Source organism: Empidonax traillii, unplaced genomic scaffold (assembly GCF_003031625.1).
Source record: "Empidonax traillii isolate 1590-97213 ecotype Southwest subspecies unplaced genomic scaffold, ASM303162v1 scaffold278:size663781, whole genome shotgun sequence".
Lineage (NCBI taxonomy): Eukaryota > Metazoa > Chordata > Aves > Passeriformes > Tyrannidae > Empidonax > Empidonax traillii.
In genome coordinates, this window is record NW_020955471.1 from 411,129 (window position 1) to 425,756 (window position 14,628).

Below are 14,628 nucleotides of genomic sequence, written 5' to 3' on the forward strand. Positions count from 1 at the left end.
TAAAATAGTATCAGCAATTTTCCAGAAAAGCAGCACTACAAACCCAGGAATTTAATTATTATGGTAGAGAAACAAACCTTAAGTTGGCCTCAGTGAACTTTTTGGAAAACATATGCAGCCTGCGGCTTTTTGCTCCTGAAAACATTTCAGGTGGACTTCGTATTGCTGTGCATTTTAATGCACTCCAAAATGCTTTCCAGTACTGGAGAGCCTGCAAGAAAAATGGAGAGGGACTTTACAAGGGCATGTAGCAACAGAACCAGGGGGTGTGGCTTCAAACTGAAAGAGGGTAGGTTTAAATTAGATAAGAGGAAGAAAAGCTTTACTGTGAGGTTGGGGAAGCACTGGAACAGGCTGCCCAGAGAAGTGGTGGATGCCACATCCCTGGAAGTGTTCAAGGCCAGGTTGGATGGGGCTCTGAGCAACCTGGTCTAGTGAAAGGTGTCACTGTCCATGGCAGATGGGTTGGAACAAGATGATCTTTAAGGTCCCTTTCACCCCAAGCCTATAGTTCTATATTCATGAACGATAACCACTATTTTAATAGTCAGTGGCTTAGAGCAGTTAAAAATTCAAAACTTTGCACGCGTATGTACTCATACATCCAAAAATACAGACACATTTAGGGATGGTGCTACATCCGCATCCCTATTAAGAAACAGATGGGAAACAAGGTGATCATTGTATTTATCTGTCTTTATAATTCTTTTGATTTGCAGCACAAGTCATTTTATCTTTTGCACCAGATTTAATCCAAACATCGTCTTCAAACCTGAGTGCCCCAGAAATGGAAAGCTTTCTTATTGGTGGTAAGTACAGATTCTCTGAGGGGTTTTTTTTACACAGGCCTGATACTGGACATATCAAACACCTCAAGGTAAAGTTTTAATAGAGCACTGTCTAAAGAAGCAGCAAATTAGGGGAAGTAGGTTGTTGATGAAGGGGAGGAGGAAGAATATATTACTTTGTAGCAGGCCAGCAAATCTCAGAATATCTCCTTGCAGCAAGCTGGGTAAAGCACCAGGAGCCCCTCTGCAGAACTAGACCGAGAAGTCACTGCTGTGAAGATCAAGGTGGCAATTTAGCAGTGCAGGGGAAAAGATCTCCTGGAATTACAGCCAAATGTCTAACTGTTTGGGGTCCAACAATCTCTGTCTCCCTGTAACTATACGTGTAAGTTCAGGCTGGTTTTCAGCTGCTTCTTATGGTTCTTATCTTAATGGTTTCTAATGCCTGTATTTGCTAAGATTATACTAAGGTTGTCTTTCTTTATTGTTAATAATAACACTGACGTGCTCTCTTCTGCAATACTTTAAACCTCAGCCTCTGCAAAGAGCCATCCAGCACTGGCTGCAGGGGCAGTGGCCCCAGCCCAAACACCTGACAAAGACGAGTGCTGGCTCTCGTCTGTCACGTGGGATGCCAGACCGAAGCAACACAAGCTTTCCAGCTTTGTTAAAGGCTTCCGGAAGTTAAACTTCCAGCAGGTGAATTTGACACTGGATATGCCAGTCGAGGTGATCCCCTCTCTAATACAGGTGAAAGGACTTGGCACAACTTCACTGCACTGGTGTCGTAGCTGACACCTAAACCAAACAGCCAGTATCGGCTCGACTGCAGCCACCACAAAAGGCTGCAGCCAGCATCTGAGGAAGCCTTCGCCTTCTGACCTCATCCTCCTGGGGTAGGAAGGGCTTCTTCCAATAACAGCAGTCACTGTAAGGATTGGTTTTCTGCACCTTTGACAGCTGGTGGTGACCAGGAGGTGAGCAAGTTGTCTTTGAGGAAATGCTGAGTTTTCCTGGAAGAAAGAGTCCTTTGGGTTGGAGTCCAAAGGAACTGACCCCATGGTAATGAAAGAGTTACATTCAAAAGGCATGAGAAGAAATTGCCTAGGGTAGTTACTCAGCAATTCCTAGCCCTGACATGAATGAAAGGGGCAGAATTTGCACAGCAGGAAAACCAGCTGATAGAGCAGTAAGTATCTGGATCCATGCCAGGGCTAAGATCTATTGAAGCTACCAAGAAGGAAAAGACTTTCAGTCTTGCATCTTGTTAAAATGCAACTTGTAGGACAGATGCTGACCCTGGAGCTCGAGGAAGCCTATTGCCCGTTTTCCTGAAGAGCCTGGTACAGCCTGATTAGTTTGAATCTAAGATGAAGCTGTTGACCCTATCCATTTCAACACCTTTGTGAAAACTCCTGCTTGGAGCCCCTGACAGATACTGTACAGCCCTTACCCTGGTGGGAACAGAGGTGGGATGGCTGATCATGGTAACACACAGGTTTGTTGGAGGGAAAAAGTGGATGAGGAGCATAATACTTCAGCCCTTAGGATAAAGAGGGAGATGGGAAGCAATTCCCCTTTTTCTAAAGGCCAGCAAAAAAATCATCTTGACATAGCTCGAAAAAGTATTGCTGAAGTCTGAAAAAGCTTCAATGAAAGTACCAACTCAAGCAGCCTGCTGCCAGGAACAGAAGGCTTGGTTCATGCCCTGTGAGCACCACTAAAGCCAAGGACAGTCAGATGAGCACTGCACATACAGCAGACACGAGTATTTTAAGCACAGCTGCTCAGAGAAGTGGGCACTTTCCTGTATTTTGCCCTCAGTGTGTGTAAGCGAGGCCTTTGGCTTGCAAAACGTAATGGCAAATTGATAACTTTGCTCATTGCACAAACATATGAACACCACAGTCACAACAGAGATTTGGGTTAAACTGTTCCCACCTGCTCTAACCAAAATCTCTACTCAAAATTATAATTGCGTTGCTGAAGGGAAGCCATTGAAGGAAATAACTTTGGAGAAAGAGCAATAGGAATAAAACAGCTGGGAGTAAGCTTGGGACAGAAATTATTTAAATTGCATCTGCCATAAATGGACTTGTTCAGCTCACCGTGCCCCCTCCCCAAAAGGTATTCATTCACATTTAAGTCAGTGGGGACTATTCATATGGGCAAGAACTAGCACAACTGTTCGTGCAACGTGCTAGTCAGGACATTCACGACCCCTCAGGACTGGACAGATGCAGAGATATCAGGTACCACTTACACCTCGCAAGGAAGTCTTCTGCTGCTCACATTCCTTATGGAATTTAGCGTTCTTTGCTGTAGGAACAAGAAATGTCCCTTTGATCTGGACAGGAGAGAGGTGTCAGCTCTGAACAGGAAAAGCTTCCACAGAAACTGTGAAGTATTAGCACACATTTCTGAACAACATCCCCCACCGTTCTCATTTTTAATTTTTTAATTTTTAAAAAAGAAACACAAATGCAACACTTCAAACTGATCAGTCTCCTGTCTATTGCCATCTGTTTCGTAGGCTCGAAATGGGAATGCCACCTGTATGGGAATGTAAGCACTATAGCAGCCAAAGCAAACCCACAACTACATAGCAAGTAATTGTTAGGTCTGGAACGTATTCAGGTGTCAAAGCTCCGACACAATCCAGCACAAACACAGGGAGAAAAATTGCTGCAGCAGCAAGCCTCATGTTTCAGCTTTTGCTACCCCTCACTCCTACCCCCAAACTTCTGCTCCATACTTTTTCTCAGCGTGGCACATCTCCAGGTGGGCAGGACTGGTTTAAAGCTATTGACTCAAACTGCGTTAAATAAATTTAAATTAATATAATATTGAAAGTAAAACAATCAAGGATAGTAAGGATAGTTTGAAGAAGCTGCTGGTCAAGTAAAGAAATCTGTGAGGTTTTACACTGTTAAAGATCCAAATTAAAGACCCAAACAACTTATACTACTTACATTACTCCTTACATACTGATGGACATTTGCATCCCTCAGAGACCAAAACTTCTAGCTGGGGTACTCACATGGGAACCAGATTCTGCTGTGTTGTCTCCAGCAACTTGTCTTTGTAAGGTAATGGGGCAGGTAGTGTAGCAGTACGACTCAAAACGAAGTGGAAGCTCAAAATACTTTGAAAAAATGTCTCATTTTATTTGTACACTTGCAAAGTTGTATGTAGAAACTTAGAGTACAGTCCTGTAAATTTACTCATTGCTAGAAGAACTGTCAGGGAAACAAGAAAGGTATTTATTGATTGATCATCAAGTTAGAGGGGAATAAACAAACAAAAAAGAACCCCGGAAAAAATTTAAAAAGTTATGGAACTCTTTCTTTTTTTTGTTGTTTTTAATCCCCGAGTACAAATTTTATAAATACAAAACAAATTCACAAATTACTTTGAATACTAAATAAATATCTACTTAATAAACTCAGACTGAATACCTCCAGCCAGCACTGGTACAGTACTTAAAAAGATATGCAGTTGTACTCATTCATGTGTAGTGTTGAGAAGATATGCTCAAATAAGTTTTAAAAACACACAGTTTCTTCAACTGTGCTACAGCAGAAGATTTTCTCTGAGTTGATAAAGCCCTCAATACCACAGCTCCTACAAAATCTAGAGGATGAAATAAGGTTATTTTGGGCAGGAAAAAAACAAAGTACTTCTGGAAGATATTTGGACACATGAATGTATTAAAAAATGTACAAAACCTCTGTAAACCAGTACTGTATCCAGTACATCTATCAAAATTATTAGACACTGAATAAAACTGTAGCAAAGGTAATCTTTCCTACATTCTCCTGAGTGCTTAATATTACAATGAGAATATAGTGCAGGCCACACTTCAAGGTGGTTAAACAGTTGTTATTGCTTTAGACAGACATGACGACTGCGTAATTTAACAATTCATTTTAATGAACATTATAAATTCCCTCAAAAAATCCTTTGGAAGGCAGAGGTTAGATTCGGGACTTCTTTGCCGCAGGAGCGGTGTGGTCCACGTTACCAGATGTGATTGGAAGTCCAAGCTTTTGAGCCTGAATGTGGAAGAAAGCTTGAAGTCTAGTTCCAGCTTTTGCTTCACTTGTGTTACGAGGGTTGTATTCAAAGCAGTTCGAAAACATCAGCTCGATGTCTTCAATGAATTCAGCTAGTAAACAGAAGGAAATAAATTAATTTAGCATGTCTCAAGTCATCAGAGAACAGTAGCTAAAGCAGTTTGACACCACTGAATTAGTACAGTGATCCCACATAGAACTGCAACTCAAAAATGTCTTTACATGTGTGTAAATACAAATGAAATACAAATCAAACAGGAATCTTTTCTAATTATTTCATCAGTGACACTCACTGACATCAAAGGCTTGAAAAATTACCAGTAGTTTCACAGCTGCTCATTTCTTTACATCGTGTATTTTGGTAGTAAAAGAACTTTGTTCAACAGTTCTTATTTAAAAAAATATTAGTAACTGCTCTTTAAAAAAAACCCGCAACAAAACACACCACAACCCCCCAAACAAAGCACAATTCTAATTCTAATCATCTGACACACCCTATTTTAGGACAAAAATTTAAAGTGAGAGAACATGGTTCAATACTCCTTTCAATAAATAATACTTACATGCTAACTTATATTCACATTTATTCACTTTTTCACGGATTATATTTAAGGCAATAGGTTTTTTGATGATATCATAGTAGTCTGGTACCTAAAAAAAAACCAAAGATTTACAGACAAAGAAATGGAAGCTTAAAATTCTAGCTATGTTAATCAAATCATGTATTAGCAGAAAGCATGTTTTGTTTTTAAATAAACAGAGGAGTCCCAGGCAACCACCTTCTTTTCCTGAATTGAATACTAGTTTTTAGGTATTGCTTTTCCATTTTTTGCTTCACTAAAATAGCAGACCACAACAACCATTAGCCAGCAATTCAATGAATAAATCTAATCCTAAATACCCTGTGAACAACTGTAAGAAAATTGCATGACCAGATAAGCATTATGGTGTTCCAGCTATTCCCATCTGTCAAGCACACAAATTACTTCCAAGATTTTAAAATTTTTCATTTTCCTGTAACATTACAATATTAAAAGCTCTTTAATCACGAATAATGATAAATTTGACTCCACTACATTGTTTTGAAGAAATGGAATTGAGGAATTCCATTTACTTGTGTTACAGACAAGGCAATGAACCTTTCTACAGCAAGCAGGACACTGTACACAAGTATCAGCGATAAAGAGCCACTAAAAACAATGTTTGTGGAGGAAAAGGACTGCCTAACTTTTAAGTGCACTGGTCATTTGGATCACAAATTTTGAATTCCAGTAAGCATCAAGCTTTAGGTGATTGTCACACTCACAAAACAGGGCAGAGGAGTAAAGCAAAAAGGTATCTGATCCAAATGTGACTTCCCCTGCACCCCCAACCCCACTCCCCCAAGGAAAGATACCCACATGCATGAGTATGTTTTAAAACCAAGTTTTTGGTTATGGCCTGTACCTTTGCTATCTATTAAGTGCAACCTTCAAATGAACCTAGAGAAACAACTAATAGAGAAACAGAATTAAATTGGCACATTTTTCATTCCTTTCCCTTTAGGAGTGCTGTTTATGTCACTACTAAAAAGAAAGGTAATTTCCTTTTTCTGGCTTGCTGTGCACTGACCATTCAATATATTCTTTACAGTCTTCAAAGCAGTAAAAAGTTTAAATGAAAATTTCTATCATGATGAAGAAAATCTGGGTCACTTAGTTACGGATTTTTCCTTTCAAACTATACAGACTATCCCTTAGTGATTGACTCAGGGAAATCAGAATGCACTGAAATCTAGTTTCCTTTCAGGATCAAAATTGAGTTCAATTCTCCATCTTTTCTTGCATTCACTAGATTCCTGCTCTTTCCAGCTTAATTCCAGTACTCTGGTAGGCAGACACTTATCTCCATTTCATTAAAAATTTCTCTCCTCCTTCGCTGCTGTTACATCTTTCATTCATGTTTGTACATCATTCTCTTTTTCCTGGCAGATCAATCCTTCCAACTATTATGGACTTGATGATCCTCGTGGGTCCCTTCCAACCGAGAATATTCTGTGATTCTGAATTCAAAGTTTCAAGTCTTTGTTTAACAGCTATCACTGTTAATTTTAATAGAGCAGTTAAGCACCAGCCTCTAGGTCCTGCAAGAATGTCTGTGCAGAGTTGCCCCAGAGGGCTTGGAGAGGACAGGTACTTTGGAGGGTCAGATAGTCCCAGTAGCCTTACAACTGACAAGCCAGTGCAGCCTACAGAAAAGCAGCTTTGGGAACTTCTATTGTGTTAAAAACCTCTAGAGCAGCACTTACTTTGGGTACCCACTTTACCATTCAGTACTTTAAAATTTAAACTAGAGGGAAATTAGGAACAAAGCTACGAAATCATCTTTTTACTGCATTATAGTTAACATCAAAGTGAAATGGTTTCTATCTTGTTATTTCATTGCAGGTTTCTTCTCAAAATATCTTGCATAAATTGAAGATTAATTCAACTAAATTATTAATTAGTAACCATAAACTTACCTTTAGCAGTCCTGTGCCCTACTTGTTTGGTTGGGTTTTTTTCAAACCAAAGCATTTCACATTTTTAAACACCTGATGGAAAGCATATTTAAAATTTTGCCAATAGCATGTCAATCACAGAAGTTATTTCTGGCACCAAATATCTGAGCTGAAATGTGAGAGTTCTCCTGAATCCCACTCCTTAGCTCTATCCCCCTGTTTGGGCAATGCTATAAAATCACAAGTTTTACTGGCTGCAAACAGGACTCTCAGCCATTATTATTCCCTCTACAGTTCTTTCAGTTACCTGGATTTTGGAAACCAGTTTCATGAAAGGCCAGCTGTCATCATGTCGTACCAGTTCCACTATGAGTTGCTCAAAAGCTGAGAGTTCATGGACCCCCCCTTGACGTCCTGAACTTCTCCTGTTCAATATCTGAGGAGATGATTCTGGAAAAAAAAACGACACCCCACTAGATAAAAATAAAAGCCTGACAATTAAAAAAAAAAAAAAGAAAAAGAAAAAAAGGAGAAAGAAAAAGTAGTGAAACATCATTATTCTTGGGTACTAAAACTGTAGTTTAAGAGCCCAAGGCATGTAGTTTGGCTTCAAGTACTAACTATACTCCAGCCTTGTTATTTACTACTAAAATGTCTCTCTTGACATACAAAATGCTAAGTATAAGGACTTAGCTGGGTGCCTCCTCCACTGCATTAATTTTGGAAATTATTTTTTTTTCACTGATTTCCATCTTAAAACAATTTGTTAAACACTTAAAAAGCCCTATTAGAGGAAAACAAAATAAGCTGCCTAGTCGTAACTTTTACTTTCACAAACCCTCTATTCAGAGTGGTTTTATCTGCTTTCAAGAGTAGTCAGCAGGGTGGTTAGAGGATAAGCTCAGAAACTTCCAATAGTGAAGGACAGAAATCACACAGAATACAAGGCTGCCACACTAGAGTGCAAGTCTTTTACACTCTTCAGTCTCACACTGGGTCCTCTGTTTTTAAAAGGTAATTGTATCTTTCCAAGTATTAGCTTAACAATCAAGGACACTGCTAGCCCTATACCAGAGAAACAACATTTTTCTTCTGGTAGCAATTTCTCGTTGTGTGTGTAGATTCCCAATTTCACTACCTTGCCTCTATCTGTGTTCTTCACTGTTTAACTTTTATTAAAACAAAAGCATAAAAGCTGTAAGTAAACACTTGATTTATGTGGGTTAAGGCATAAAATTACTTTCACATTTTCTATCCACTTATTAGCAGTTTCTCCATAGTCTGTGCAAATATGGAATTTCAAATATGGACATGATAAATCTCCTTGGCAAATTAAATATCTGTTCTTTAGATGACTAGAAAGTTTTTTAAGTTCACTTTTATCACTGCAAAAGAAAGAAACTGTCTCAGAAGGCAAAACTGCCTTCACCACTTCTCGTCTCCTTGCTCTACCACGCAGATATTTTAGCAAGGAACAGAATGTGGGTTTCACTGTGATAAAAACATTTCTCTAACCTGTGGATTGTCGTTTCCTGCCTCTTCTCTTGGGTTCAGTAACAGGAAGAGAAAGTTTTGAAGCAGGAACTGGATACTTCTTAAGCTGTTCACTGGGGTCTGCAGTATCAACAATTCTAAATCCAAGAGAGTTGGAAGAGCTGTTTTCCAGTTTGTTATCAGCACTCTTCCTTCCTCTTCGTCTTCTTCGAGGACTGAGTAACTCCACGAATACATCTGCTTGTAATGAACTTTGGCTCTGACGAGTGGTCCGGCTATTAAGCCTTAAAGTAGGCTTTGTCACTGCTGAAGAGGCTGATTTTATGTTTCTTAAACCCCTTCTGGTAATTTTTGATGAAGATTCAGTTTGCTGACTCCGAGAAGCATATCTTGCCTGACGCTGGCTGTTCTGACTTGAGAATGGATTGTTGAGTTTGGCTGCTCTCATTTTTAATGGAAACTTGACCTGGGATCTTCCTTGCTTTGATGGGCTACAAAAAGTGAACAGTTATGTTTATTTATCCCCAAATTATTTTCCTCCCTTTTCTGTCAGTTTTCTAATTCAGCATTAACAAAACCCAACCATTCAAGGTTGGACTGGTAAGCACCTGGCTTTCAACCTGATGCAGTCAGTCATTCAGTTACCATTATCTTAAATAACTGCCCTGGGGTCTCTTAATTAAATATGAAATATTAATTAAATATTAAATAAAATACTATAAATATAAATATATAAATTATATATATAATTAAATATTATGTGGAGCACATACTTTAGGAAATGCGCAGAATACTGATCCCCTTTGCAGTTTATGCAATAGGAATACATTAATTGGAGCACCAGCTATCAATTTCATTAAATCACTTATTTCTCACTGTAACTACTGTAAGAACTATAACTACTAGGATTTCTGAACATTATTATCAGCCACATAAATAAAATGCAGTTGTAAAACACTAAGTATAAGAGTTATGCTCTAGTCAGGGTTTATAACTAATACTTAAGACTCTCCTTCCTTTGCAGGAGAGAAAGAAGATCCCAGAGATAAATTTATTTCTCCAACTACTGAATCTCAACTGTCAGAGGCACCTTGCTTCAGTCCATTTAAAAAGAAAAATACTCTGAGATCAGAAAAGTCAACTTTTATGTTGCTGGCATGTGTATCAAATCAAATTTTTATTCAAATTATCACTGGATTATTTAATTTATTGTGTGGGTTTTTTTGGTTGGTTGGTTTTCAAGGGGGTTTTCTTGGCTTGACTTTGTTGCTTTTTTTGGGGGTGGGGGTGGGTGTTGGTTAGTTTTTGTTGGATTTGGTTTGTTTGTTGGGCCCTTTCAAACAGCTACAGCATTAGTCCTCAAGCCCTCCCAATGTCATATGCCCCCAACAGATGACCCTGTCTTCCCTGATGTTCTAATACTTACTGAATACATCTAGTACGTATACATGCTGTATAGTACATACATATACAGTACATACGTACTAGTCCTCCAGAACTCAAAATTGGACAAAACTAACTCCAGGTTTTCTCCAAAAAATCTTTACTGTTTGAAACTCTCTCTACTTTAACAGTAGCTATACAGAACTGCAGCTCTGATGGCCATCACTCACCCACACATCCAAAGTTGGCATCTTTAGCCTGAAAAGTGAGCCTAAGGCCAGTGGCCCTAACTTTTGTTCATATTAAATGTTTCAGTAAGAGCCAAATTCATAACAAGTTGCCATTTAAAGAAAAACAAAAGTTTTCAGACTAGACTGTCAAGATACATGCTTATGTGAACAGTTACTCCACCTAATAATCAAGATATTTTAGTTTAACAGACATCTATTTACCTTATCTCTTCCTCCTCTTGAGATTCATCCTCCTCATCTTGCTCTTCTTCATAATGCTCTTCCTCACTTTGTCCTATCTCATCATAGTTTGCTTCTTCTTCCCCTTCTAGTTGTTCAGCAGTCTCTTCATCACTTTCCACAGAAGGTCTCTGTCTGGAGGAGAGGCGTCTAGAGCGCTGTTTTGGTCGGCACTCTGGACAAAACCAATCTCCTTCAGGAATGACCTAGAAACAAAAGAGGCAAAAAATAAATTAGCATTAGCAATATGCAATTAAGTTACAAAACCTACTCAAGTTCTGTGTGAAAAGGAAGTACCTTCAGCTTGGGCCTGATGCAGTGGGTGTGGTAGCCTCGATCGCAGCCGTCGCACAGCACCATGCTTTCCGCATCGCCTTTCTTTCGACACATTTTACAGCGAGCATTGAGGATGGACTTGGACCAAATGACACTTCGATCCAACGTGGACAGATGAAGGAAGACTTGGGACAAACTGGTAGAAGAAAGAAGCGACTCTCTCCAGCGATCCAGAACTGTTTTATAGGACCGTCCACCATCGCTGGCATCTTCCATTAAAGAAGGAGATTTAAAAAAAAAGAAAAATAACAAAAACACAGAAATATCAAACTGCTGTTTCAAAGATCCAGGTTACTCTAGACTACAAAGTAAAACTCTGACTGTTAAACAGACAGCAGTAGTAAACTGGGATAATATTACAACTTTTATCTTATCTCTTCAAGACTTGAATATTTTCTCCTTAGTTTCCAAGCTGCTGAAGCCTTTAATATTTTACTCTTCAATACCTATTCAGCTTAGAACTTGCACATACATAGGTCAGGAATAAGACTTTAAAGTCTTACTCAAACGTCAACCTGGGAACCTAAAAATTCGATTTATAATGTAAAAACAAAGCTTATTTAAGATTACAAAAAAATAATCACATGTCCAATTTACTTTCCCTTGTACGGGAATTTTGAAATCCCAAAATATTTACATTTAAAGGAAGTACCTGAAACTTCACTGGCAAAAAACAGCTTAAAGAGTACTTCTCACCCACACATGCTCCAGTATAGTCTAGCAGAGAGCCTTTCAGCCCTCTGCCCATGCCTCAGTGCCTTCAGTCCTGCCCTGCGCTCTGCCTTCAAAGAACCTGCAAATCTGTGTGATTAACCAGGTTGGGTGACTTGGACTGGTTGAAATAAAACTGTTTCCTCAATGTTTCCTCCTTTATAAGCAATGTAGCACACAGAATCCACGGTACACATTGAGTGTCAAACCAACTAAGACCTGGGATCCTAATTAAATTAGAAATAAATGGGGAGGGGCACAGGGGTAAGAAACTAGATTGTATTTTCAAACAGGTTTGGTTAGCAATCCAGGCCACAGAAGCAGCCAGACAAATACACACACACAGAATAGCAAACGGGAATGAGCAGCTGGGAACTACAGAAACAAATGGGCTGTTCGAGGACCTAAGGGAAACAAGAAGGTATAAATGACACCCTGCACTGCTGCTGCCGAGCAGAAAGTGAATTTCATTATTAACGCTGAAAGCTAGTTTCTGCATTTTAGAGTAAGAAGGTTTGAGGACAGGAAGAGACAATACAACAGTGCTTTTGATAATGGAAATGTCTGCAGACTTGCCTTATACAAATGATAGTCCAGTTACTATTGTGTGATTTCTAGAGGATTAATGATGTACTCCAGTATATAATGCCTGCTGCACTAGTCACAGTGGGCACAGGAATGGCCTATGATGCACCTGTCTGCCAAGTGATTTATTGTCAAGAATCAGAAAAGAAAATATCTAATAACAAATAAAAGGAAAGAACAAAAATGAGACTAATTACTCTCCTGGCAAGGCCCTTCTGCCTTCTCATCAACCGGCTGCCAGGATTTGTCTAATCTTGCATACATTTGCATTAGCAGCAGCACAAGAGAAATGATGGAAGGCGGCAGAGGATAAACAGGCAACAAGGCTTCATAAATAAAATACAGCCCCTCGTGAAGTGCAAATATACGCTGTATTTCCTAACATTCCTTATTACTTCATCCTTAGGTTTTCTGTGTCAGTCAAGTTCAGTTTTCTGAGGACAATGCTTTTCACAGCACTGTAGTATATCTCAATGTATTTCTTTAAAATTCGGTGAAGAAAATTAACCTGCTTAAAACAGTTTTCTACTATAACTCTGGGAAAGACACTATCTTAAGCATATACAGTTCGGCAAGTATGTCTTTTGCTGATAATGGCAGCTTCAGCATTATTACTTTTATTTGGAGTTTACTTTTAGCCTGCATTGGTTCACCAATATAATTCATCAGGCAACACAACAAATATATTGCAACTGCAGATTTCGAAGGCAAGTAGAGATGGAAATTAGTGACCACGACCTGCTTCAGCATGTCCTGCCACTGAAAGAAACACACCAAACAACATCCACTGTTTCAGATCCCAATTTGTAAAAAAGAATAACACCTCTTTCTTCCATCCATCATCTTTCTCATTTATATTGTTAACAAGGAGGGAGAAACGGCCTCTTCCTTTGTGTCTTAGCAGTTCTACACTGCGCAGTGGGATACCCCTCTGTCAGCTAAGTCCTCCAAGCCTCGCTACAATGCAAATGAAGTTGTTTGACAGATCTATGCACTCATCTATCAATAGCTAATTGAGTTGAAGGAAGGGGTTTCCATTTTAGTATTTCTAGAAAGGATATGCAGTTGCACAATGCTGTGAAGTTTCAAAAAAACGTGGACATTAAAAGGAAGGGGAAAAAACCAGGATTATATGAACATGCAAATTTCTGTCCCAAAGTGATAAAAAAAATACAGTTCTTTAAATACAGTTCTTTATTTCTGGTTGCAGGAACCTTTTTTTTTAAACCTTTGAACTGTATTTGTTTCAGTATCCATGTTTAAACCTTTGGCTTCAATACCACAATTCCTTCAATGTGAGGAACTGGCTACAAAATTAATTAAGAAAAAAAAACAGAAAAGAAAACCTGATAAAATATTCAATGCTTTCTAATTCTTAGCAATACAAGTAACATTTAAAATTTACCATCTCTCTGACTAGTCTTGTCTTTCACTCTCTTCCTCCTTTCATACCCCCAGTGGTTCCTTTCATCTTCTGCATTACCTAACATTAAATTCATAGAGTTATTTCAAATACCTTTTTGAAGCATGGAAAATTATTTTTTAATTAATTTTTATATTTCATACTTGTGTAGTCTAAAAACATAACTAAAACAGTAGTTACAACGTGCACGCAGAAAAGTGAAGGGTAAGAGAGTAATGTGCACAGAGGAATTGCATATCCCAGGATTTACTCTGATTCCCACTACAACCAGAAGGCTTGAACTGAAAGCTCTGAAGCCTACCCTGCCTTACCTTTCTGTCCATCTCCGGTACAAATGGCTACAGAAGCAGATCCTAACCACAGGTTTCTTTGTCAGAAAACAGCTTATGTGGTTCGTGCTACCATGAACCTCCTCAATTCTCAAAAAATGTAGCTAGTTTATGGGCACACTTCTCAATGACCAAGAGAAACTAAGCTCATCTGTCCATGCTTTGGATATTTTTGTGCAGGAGTGTTCTTGAGTGTTAAAATGATGAAATTAACCTCCCAGGAAGGAAGAGCCAGAGTAAACCTCATCTGCTTCAATTACAAGGTACCTTCTTTGACCACCTTCCCTGAAGAGTAAACAAAAATTCTTCATCATAAAAAAAGCTCACTTCTGCCTTTGCTGCCTCTGCTCATGAAACTCCACAGGGAAGTAATGAAAGCATGAGAACAAAGTATGCATATATACTAATCCCATCCCTGTTCAAAGGAAACAACTGAGAGTAAACAAAGATAATAAAAATCCAGAAGGAAAGGAATGAAGACAAGCAAAAAGTAGCAAAAAAGTTGTTTTGTTTTTTTGTCCTGCAAGAAGTAGGTGGCACAAGTTAAAAAGGAG

General features: G+C 38.8%; 1 protein-coding gene across 5 annotated transcripts in view; it reads right to left on the bottom strand.

Annotated features, from left to right (window-relative positions):
* Positions 1-3,931: 3,931 nt before the first annotated feature.
* BAZ1A (bromodomain adjacent to zinc finger domain 1A) overlaps positions 3,932-14,628 on the bottom strand; it is a 68,123-nt gene continuing 57,426 nt past the window's right edge. For 2 of the 5 annotated variants that reach the window (XM_027890157.1, XM_027890155.1), the window contains 7 exons: positions 13,728-13,805; positions 10,988-11,235; positions 10,673-10,896; positions 8,859-9,328; positions 7,651-7,793; positions 5,428-5,515; positions 3,932-4,956 (listed from right to left, as the gene is read on the bottom strand). In XM_027890157.1, the coding sequence (XP_027745958.1) occupies positions 4,766-4,956; positions 5,428-5,515; positions 7,651-7,793; positions 8,859-9,328; positions 10,673-10,896; positions 10,988-11,235; positions 13,728-13,805 (1,442 nt within the window). In that variant the 3' untranslated portion in view covers positions 3,932-4,765. The remainder of the gene's footprint in view (positions 4,957-5,427; positions 5,516-7,650; positions 7,794-8,858; positions 9,329-10,672; positions 10,897-10,987; positions 11,236-13,727; positions 13,806-14,628) is intronic. The other 3 variants (XM_027890158.1, XM_027890156.1, XM_027890154.1) reach the window with 2 other exon arrangements.